This window comes from Mus caroli, chromosome 5 (assembly GCF_900094665.2).
Source record: "Mus caroli chromosome 5, CAROLI_EIJ_v1.1, whole genome shotgun sequence".
NCBI lineage: Eukaryota > Metazoa > Chordata > Mammalia > Rodentia > Muridae > Mus > Mus caroli.
The window spans coordinates 93383683-93393913 of NC_034574.1; the positions used below are offsets into that span (position 1 = coordinate 93383683).

At 43.5% G+C, this 10231-nt stretch overlaps 1 protein-coding gene across 13 annotated transcripts in view; it reads right to left on the reverse strand.

Annotated features, from left to right (window-relative positions):
- Positions 1-10231, reverse strand: part of Lin54 (lin-54 DREAM MuvB core complex component) — a 59801-nt gene that overhangs the window by 14980 nt on the left and 34590 nt on the right. For all 13 annotated transcript variants that reach the window (XM_021163112.1, XM_021163109.2, XM_029477515.1 and 10 more), the window contains one exon: positions 3867-4083. In XM_021163112.1, the coding sequence (XP_021018771.1) occupies positions 3867-4083 (217 nt within the window). The remainder of the gene's footprint in view (positions 1-3866; positions 4084-10231) is intronic.

Below are 10231 nucleotides of genomic sequence, written 5' to 3' on the forward strand. Positions count from 1 at the left end.
AAAAAAAAAAAAAAGAAAAAGTTCTAAAGTCAAAAGATCCAGTGGTTCAAGACCCAGCTCTGCCACTTTTAAGTGTGTAGGCTCTTTGTGTGTGACGTGAGTAGTAAATTCACTACTGCTATTACTGTAACCCTGCTACTATATAAATGCTACTGAGGGCAGGGTACCCCAGGAGACTCAAGATTAAAGCTCTTGCTCTCAAGATTATACTCTTGAACAGATTAGGCAAGTACCCAAATAAAAGAAAAAACAGGTCTTAAAAAAAGACTTCTATAGTTTATGTGTATCGGTGTTTTCCACCTGCTATTATGTCTGTATACCACAAGCATGTTTGTTGCCTATGGAGGTTCAAATAGTGTGACAAATCCCATAAAAATGGAGTTCCAGGGCTGGAGAGATGGCTCAGCAGTTAAGAGCACTGACTACTCTTCCAGAGGTCCTGAGTTCAATTCCCAGCAACGACATGGTGGCTCACAGCCATCTGTAATGGGATCTGATGCCCTCTTCAGGTGTGTCTGGAGCAGCAACAGTGTACTTACATAAAATAATAAATAAATGTCTCTCTCTCTTTAAAAAAAAAAAAAAAAAAGAATGGAGTTGCAGAAGACTGCGGAGTTACCATGTTGGTACTGGAAACGGAATCCAGGTCCTCAGCAAGAGCAGCACATGCTGTCTGTGCGCTGAGTCGTCTATCTAACCCCCAGAAATACTGAGGGAATCCTACAAGTGACTTCACAGGGACTAGGAGGATACATTTATGAGTGTGTGTGTATGTGTGTAACAATAATTAAAGAAATAGAGCTAATGAATTAGAGAGGAAGTGGGTGTGGGAAGGGAGAGACAGAGGAAAAGTAAAAATGATGTGATTAATTTCAAGAAATAAAACATACTATTAAAGAAGATAAACTGTCCTGGGATTTCAAAGAAGAGAAAATACACACCGTGGCCATACAGACAGACAGACAGACAGACAGACAGACAGCATGATAAGCGGGGATGGCAAAGCCTACCACAGTGAATAAACACAGCTGTCTAGGTGCAGCCCAGGGAAAGGTAAACAAACACACACACAGAGATAGGTTTCAGATACTGTGCTAAGTGCCCTGGTGTTTAAGGCAGAAATGTGAACATTTATCCTATTTGTTGTTTGTTTTGTTTTGTTTGAAAGATCTCTACACAATTCTAGTTGTCCTTGACCTCACTATAGTAGACCAGGCTGGTCTTGAACTCAGAGATCCTCCTGTTTCTGCCTCCCAAGTTCTGGGATTGAAAGCATACACCAGGCTTGTATTCTTAAATTTAGTTTAATTTTAATTTTTGAGACAGGTCTCAGTATATAGTCCTGACTGGCCTGGAACTTGCTATATAGATCAGGCTGGCCAAGAACTTGCAGAGATCTGCCTACTTCTGCTTACCCCAGTGCTGGGATTACAGGCATGTACCATTCTGCCCAGTCTTAATCTATATTTTTAATTCTATAGGCAATCAGAAGTTTCTAGGGTGATCTGAGGTATTTAAATATTACTGAAACAACACAATGGAAAATTTATTTGGTAGCAGTATGTAAAAAAACAAAAAAACAAAAAAAATCAACACAAGTTGCAAGAACCAAGATAAGGCAGAGGAGCAGAAGCATGGGGGGGGGGGAGGGGTGGCTAGGGGCAGGTGTGAGGGAGAGCCTGCCAGACCTGGGAATGAGAAAGGAGATGGCAACACCCGCTCCCCCTCAGCAATGTGCTGGAGCCATGTAAAAAGGAAGAAAAGGCCTGCCATTGCAGGGCCACACAAGCAAGGAAGGCAAGAGCTTGAGCCTCAGGAGGACCGGCAGGCAGAGGACAGAGCCTGAGGTGCAGACACAATGGACACACTCAGGTAACAGTTGACAACAGACTAAACTCGGTCCGGGGCCACGCTCACTGCCACTTCCACGGCCTTGAAGGAGTGGGTGTGGGAATTGGAAGATAGGAAGGATTGAACCTGGTGTTTCATGTATGTGACAATAAAGTCAGGAGCCTGGTCTCAAAGAAAGACAAATACTGGGGGCGGGGAGTGGGAGGAGAACATTCTAAGCAATAAATGAAATGGCCTTCTTTGTATAAAAAAGCTATCATGATATCAATGGGATTCTTCCTTTCTTAAACTTTTGATGGAGACTGGCAGGCTAGTAGCTGAAAGAGCCATGATTGTCCAAGGTGACCACTATACACAGAAGGTTCCCAGGAAAGCAGTGACCAGTGGTGACTGCATGGCTCTGACTGGGCAGGGACACAGCTGGCTCAGAGCATAGAGCACTTGTCACAGACACATGAGCACCTCAGACCCACACAGAGCCAGATGCTGTGCTATGCCTCATTCACAGTGAAATGGGACCTAAGACAGCCACCCAGAAGCTTAAGGCGCCGGCAGGTCTGCTGTACTGAGCAGTAGACAACAGCTTCCAACATAGTGTGAGCTGACATGGAGGCCCTCTGATTTCCAGGGCTACTCTGGGGCAAGTACATCTGCACTCACACGTGTGTGCATGCACAAAGATAATGCAAAGTGAATTCAAAGGTGCATATAAAATATTTCAATAAAGTTATAATAAAAAAAGAATACATAAACAGTGTGTGGTGATTTGAATAAAACTGGCCCCCACAGGCTCATATACTTGAATACTTAGTCTCCAGGCTGTGGAACTCTTTGAAAAGATTAGAAGGATTAGGAGATGTGGACTTCTTAGAACCCATGCCAGAACTAGGCTTTCTCACTCCCTCCCTGGCTGCAGATCAGGATGTAGCTCCCAACTACTTCTTCAGCACCATGCATGCAAAGCCCGCTGCCATGCTCCCCTCTATGATGATAATGGACTACTCTGAAACTGTAAGCAAGCTCGAATGAAATGTTTCCCTTTGGAAGAGCTGCCACAGTCATGGTGCCTCTCACAGCAATACAACAGTGACAGGGCGCAATGACGTTAGATTTGAACTTATCTGAGCTTGATTCTTTCGTTCACTTCTGCACTTGGTTGTGTGGCATTGGGGATCCAGCCTAAAGCCTTACACATAAGGTGAGCACTCTGCCACTTAGCTACCTACTAATCTTTTCAAGTTGACATTGTTGGATCGTACCGCAGTTTCTCAAAGAAAAGCAGGTTGTAAGCTGTAAGCTGTTCTGACCCTTCCATTCTAAGCCTGAGAACAATTACCCATGTCCATGCAATTGCCTCAGGAAAGAAGGGCAGAGTCTCCTCACAGGCCAGCCCTGAAACTGCCATACAATGAGGACCTTGGACTTCTGGTCCTTCCCAAGCACTGGGTACACAAAGTGTATGCAACCACAACCAGGCTGTGCTAATAAGGAGTAAACCTAAGGCTCTATGCACGCAAGGCAAGCACTCTGCTGACTGAGTAGCCTTGCCAATTTTAATTTTAAAGTACTATTCAAAAGAAGATTAAAATAATTGTTGGATTCTTTATATACTGACCCAAGCCTTAGCAAAGAGCTGTACAGTTCAGAAATGAAATAAAGCATTTGGTTCTAACTAAATCTGTCCCATTGATATAAACAGTGGAGGTCTAAGCAGTAAAACAGCTACCCAATTAATCAATACTCATGATTACCTGTATTACTGAGTTTCAGGGGGTTGTGGGCTGCCTCACGGGGATGCTGGAAACCGAACTCTGGCTCTCCTGGAGCGAGCTAACCCCAACTAGCTTCTCAGAGAGTAAATGGTTACATACAACTCTTGGCCTTACTTCCCGCCTTCTGTAACCACTACTCATCCATACTGTCTAAGGAGACACCAGCTTGAGAAGAAGCAGCAGCAATGGTCTTTGACGATGTTAAAAGCATTCACTACTGTTCAAAGAGAAATGGATACAAACCTTGCTGGAGAGGCTGTGTGTTTACACTGGGGCTCTGACTGACTGGCTGGGCTGAGCTACTGGCTGTTGTGGCAGTAACAAGTCGGACATAATGAAACTTGCTTCCAGGCACTTGAATCTGCTGGACATTGGGAGCAGTGGCCAGAGGGATGATGGTCTTAAACTGTGAGGTGCTCATTCCTCCCACAGTGATGGTCTGCACAGCCGATTTCACTGTCTGTCAAACAACACAAAACAACATGCCTACAATTAATCTGTTAACGTACAACAGTCATATAGGTAAGAGAGAGTGCTCTTAAATCTCAATTACGTGCTTGGAAAGAAATGAAAAATAATACTCAGCTGGAGCTGAAGACATGATGGCTCAGGGGTAAGTGCTCTCCCAGAGAACCAGGGTTTGGTTCCCAGCATCCAAGTGAGGCAGCCCACATCCACCTCAAACTCAGTTTCCAGGGGATCTAATGCCCTCTTCTAGCTTCCACAGACCACACACACACACACACACACACACACAATTTGAGGCAGACCACGGAAGGGTATATGGGAAAGTTTGGAGAGAGGAAAGGAAAGGGAGAAATTCTGTAATTATATTATAACCTCAAAAGTTAAAAAAAAAAAAAAAATGCACACCTTGGGCTGGTGAGATGGCTTAGCAGGTAAGAGCACTGACTGCTCTTCTGAAGGTCCTGAGGTTAAATCCCAGCAACCACATGGTGGCTCACAACCATCCTTAATGAGATCTGACACCCTCTTCTGGTGAGTCTAAAGACAGCTACAGTATACTTAAATATAATAATAAATAAATCTTTGGGCCAGAGCGGGGCCAACTAGAGCCAGTGAGGTTGACTGGAGCGAGCAGAAGTCCTAAAAATTCAATTCCCAACAACCACATGAAGGCTCACAACCATCTGTTTGGCTACAGTGTACCCATATACATAATATAAATAAATAAATTAAAAACACACACACACACCTTGTTGTTGCTGTCATGAAACTATGAGAAAAGTATCATTTTTGACTCCCAGAATTAAAAAGGGAATACAGATGTTACTTTATCAAACAAACTACAGTGGTTTTTTATTGAATATATTATAAAAGAGAAAGACCATCCTGCTCTCTTATCAAATGTAGTCTATTCTGAAATGCTGTGATACTCACCACCCTGATTCATGATGCCAAATACAGTTCAAAATTACCCCAATTTTGGTTGTCTAGAGAGTAACCAATTCTGGGTGTAAGAAATCTGAGTCAAATTTTAATAATCACTTCAATAATTTTCTTCACCAGACAGTATGCTGAGACTTTGCAGGAAGCTAATGAAACATCAGAAGCAGCCAGAAAGCAATGAGTTCATGGGATGCCCCTAATTTATGAATGATTCATGTATATCATAGTCAGCACAGCAAAGGTGAGCTGGATATGGTGGTGGACACATGGTCACCTCAGCACTGAGGAAGCTGGGACTGGATGCTGTAGGTAACACCCTGAAACTTTATTGAAAACAATAGATAAATAAATAAAAGAAAGGAAAGGTAGTTAACCACTTGTAAAAGATGATTTCATAAGAGATGACGCATACCCTTACTTAGTCTAGAGAAAGCACTCACACCGGGCGTGGTGGTGCACGCCTTTAATCCCAGTATTCGGAAGGCAGAGGCAGAGGCAGAGGCAGAGGCAGGCGGATTTCTGAGTTCGAGGCCAGCCTGGTCTAGAGTGAGTTCCAGCCAGAGCTATACAGAGAAACCCTGTCTCGGGGAAGAGAGAGAGAGGGGGGGGGGGTCACACAAGACAACTGTCAAATGGCTAAGGATTTAATTTTCTCTTCACACTTTCTTCCTATCTCATAGGCACTTGAGGGAGAGCTAGCAGTACAGAGCTAGTTTAGCATTTAAGAGGTCCTAGGCTTGATTCCCAGCACTGCAAAAACAAAGCAGACAGGTTTTACATGCGTGTGGGGAGAAGTAAAGAACCCTTTAGTTTGGTGGCTGGACGCACCGGCTGCTCCTGCACAGCCTTCCTGTGTGTAGGTCCAGTCCCAGGGATCCGAGGCCCTCTCCTGGCCTCCGTGGGCACCATCCATGCACATGTACAACGCACAGACACACACAAGGGCAGGACTTGCACACACATCAAAGGACAATCTTCCTGGGTAGTGGTGGTGCACGCCTTTAATCCCAGCACTCAGAAGGCAGAGGCAGGTGAATCAGCCAGGGGTACACAGAGAAACCCTGTCCCAAAAAAAAAGAATTTTACTGTGGTTTTTTTTTTTTTTTTTTCCTTTTTTTTTTGGTTTTTTGAGACAGGGTTTCTCTGTATAGTCCTGGCTGTCCTGGAACTTACTTTGTAGACCAGGCTGGCCTCGAACTCAGAAATCCGCCTGCCTCTGCCTCCCGAGTGCTGGGATTAAAGGCACACGCCACCACGCCTGGCTGGATTTTCTTATATGTGGGTCTATAGACAGGAAATTCTAGAAAGGGAAGGAAGGAAGGAAGGAAGCAAAGAGGGAGGCAAGAAGGGAAGAGAGAGCTCTTGTTCTGAAACTGAACCTAAACTGCTGTGTTCTTTTTTTTTTCCCAGATCAAAGAGGCTTTAATGGCAGCAGATAAAAGGTATATCCCAATCTAGAAAATTATATAAATGCTATCGTCTGAGTAGCAAAGTTTTTAGATTCTAGTCTTAACAATTCCTCCTCCAATGTCTGTGTCACAGATGATCATTCACAACCTCGTCTTATCTTTTACATTATTGCTTACATCCCATGAAAGCTTTTAACAAACTTGGCAATACCTCAAAATATTTTGGAATAAGGACATTATATTCTTGTCTTATGTGATCTCGTAAACAATCTTAATTGGGTTAAGAATGTAGCCTCAAAACAGAATTCTTTTATTTTGTCCAAAACAGCAACTGCTGCGTTCTTAATCTCAGTTTTAACATTTTTGTTTGATAATCTTTGTCTCAGGTCTAGGGATGCAGTTCAATGAGCAAAGGCTTGCTGCCCATAGGTGAGGCTCCCAGCAAACAGTTCTGTGATTTCCATCATACTCCAACAGAAACACAAGTATGCACACACTAAATACACTGTAGTAAAAATTAAACACCAATAATATGCAAATCCAGAGAACAGACTCAATGGAAGCCAGAGCTGCAGCCTGCTCTTACTGGTCTGCTCTCAGTCCTTCCAATGACATCGTTACCATCCTGCAGTAATGCAGGGGCTTCAGAGCATAAGCAACTGCCTTAGGGGCCATTCATCAAGCTCTGTGTTAATGTTCAGCTTTGCTGTCTGTCCTGCTTGGCCCACTTCCTGCCACGTGTTTGTGAAGCATCCCCTCTTCCTCTTACAATCTTTCCCCCTCCTTTTCTGCAGGGTTCGCTGAGCCCTGAGGGGAGGAGATTTCATGGAGACATCCCATTTAGAACTAAGTACTCCAAGCACACTCACTCTGCATACTGTCTGTCTGTCAGTTTCCATATTTGTTACCGTCTGTTGCAAGAGGAGTCTTCTCGGATAATGTCAGCCTGCTTTCTTAAATCCACTCAAGAGTGGCACCGCCCCAAAAAAGCTAGGTCCTCCCATGTCAATCACTAATCAAGAAAATGCCTTACAGCCAGGCATGGTGCCCTACAGGAAGATCCCTGATAGCCTGGTCTACAGAGTGAGTTCCAAGACAGACAGAGCTATATAAAAACACCTTGTCTCAAAAAGAAAAAAAGAAAAGAGAAAAATCCTTACAGACTTGCCTACATGCCAATTTTATGGAGGCGTTTCTTACTTTAGAGCCCTTCTTCCCATATCTGTCTGAGTTTATGTCAGGGACAAACACCAAGCAGCACAGGATGCAACCCCCTCTTCTGACCTCTGAGGGCACTGGGCACACACAAACATAAATGCAGGCAAAGTATCAAAAACAAAACAAAATAAAGAAAATGAGTTCATAAATAACATTTTAATTTACAGCATGGCCATTGTTAGGGCGCATAAACAAGCCAACTGCAATACACTAGTGGCAAACCAGCCACCAACACTAAGTTACGATACGGCTCTTACTTATGATAGGGCTCTCTCTCTTCTCCCTGTACTCTTGCGTCATGTCATGTATGCCACAGCACAGTACGTGACTTCAGTACTTAGCATTTTGCTTGCATTCAGTTGTGTCAACCACCAACTGCAAGCTCATCATTCGTTCCCATAGTGTCGGGAGAGCACACACAAAACCGCAGACCAGGTAGCCACTGACAACTACAGCATAATAGTTTCCTACGACAGGAGTCCCTTATCAGTGTGTAAGCTCCCAGCCCTCTGCTTAATAAATGACAATTAACACGTGAATGTAGCACTTTCATGTAAAAACTATAATTATATCAAAGACCATCGGTGGTTTTACTAAATATCTGTGTTTTCTTCTACTTCCTAAGCATAAAGTCAGCTGTATCTTCATTTCCCTTGGAGTAAAATGAAGTCATAGACCTGTATGACTTCACCTAGTAAAGTGACTGATGCAAATTCCTATGAAGAAGCCTTTCTATACTACATGCCTTCCCTGTGTCTTTCTCTCTCAGCCCACTGGAAGTCTGGAAGCCAATTATAGATTATAGCCTAAAGCCATTTTCTAGTCTACTAGTAGCATTTAAAAATAAATGGCGGGGCTGGAGAGATGGCTCAGTGTTGAGAACACAAACTGCTCTTGCAGAGGTCTTGAGTTCAATTCCCAGCAATCACATGGTGGCTCACAACCATCTGTAATGGGATCCAATGCCCTCTTCTGGTGTGTCTGAAGACAGCTACAGTGTACTCACTCACATATGTAAATATAAATGGCTATCATTTTTTAAAGTGCATTCAATTAAACATAGAAGCCATCTTCCTCCCTCCCTTCTCTAACAAAGGTCTCCCTGCTGGCCCAGACTGGTTCTGAAGGCGGTTCTTCCTACCTCAGAGCATTGTAAGGTTGATAATGAACCGATTATCCATTGTATTCTTTGAAACACAAACACAAATCTTTTCCTCTATAAACCTGCATTTAAATTCTTTAGCCTTTAAAAATGTTTATTGTGCCATTGCACTTAATTCTAGAACTCAGGAGGCAAAAGCAGGGGATCTCCATGAATTCAAGGCCAACATGGTCTACAAAGCAAGTTCCAGGACAGAGAAATCAAATGAGACTGTCTCAAGTACACACACACACACACACACACACACACACACACGCAGGGGTGGGGAGGTGGCGCAGATGGGGAGAGGGAGGGAGAGAAAGGGGAAGAGAGAGGGTCAGAGAGAGGAGAGATGGAGGGAGGGAGGGAAGAAGGGAGAGAGAGAGAAATGTTAAGTATATTTCTAGCCATGGAATTCTTCTATAACACCTCCATACCTTCTTTGTTTTGCAGACCAGTCTTACACTGTCTGTAGCCCTCGTTAACTGGTCTTAATTGTGTGGCAATCCCTCTCTCAGTCTCCAGGTACGAGGATACATTGTTTTTCATTCAGCTATTGACTTGTGTGATATAAACACACATGCACATACATGCACACACCATCATGTGTATGGAGGTCAGAGGACAACCTGGGGAAGAAGCCAGTTCTCTCTTTCTCCCAGGTGGGTCCTGAGGATCAAACCAAAGACTTTCCCTGCTTGGCCATTGTCCTGGCCCCAGTGATAAAGATTTATTCATTTTGAGGCAAGGTTTCACAACGGAGCTGCTCTGGCGGGCCTTAAACTCATGATATAGACCAGGCTGGCCTCATACTCACCGAGCTCTGCCTGCCTCTGTCTCCAGAGTACAGGATTAAAGACATGCACCACCATGCCAGGAACAGTTTTTAACAGTATAGTTACAAACTTTTCCTTTTTATGACTTTCCATATGCTTAAGCTGACATCATTTCAAAACAGTTTGTTATAATCAAAACAAGTTTTACTGTAGGCCTAATGGTAACCACAAAGCAATACTCTTCAATAGAGACCAAAATAAGGAATCAAAACACATTGCTAGAATAAAATACCTAAAAAGGAAGAGAGTAAGAGAGTGAGAAACAAGCAAGCAGTGAGAGAACAACAAAACAGGTTCCCTAAGTGCACCAACCTTAAATGCAGAACTGTCCTATTGAAATGACTAACTGGATGAAAAAAAACAAGGCCCAGCTGCAAGCTGCTCAGAAGAAACTCACTTCACTTCTAACACAGGAGAACACAAAGGGGAAGAAGGTGATATTCTAAGCAAACAACCCAAAAGAAACAGGAGTAGCCTTATTTATATTAAGTAAAATAGATTTCAATTCAAAAAAACGGTAAAGAGAAACAGGGAAGACCACTGTCTTAAGATCAAGGAATCAGCCGGGCATGGTGGCGCACGCCTTTAATCCCA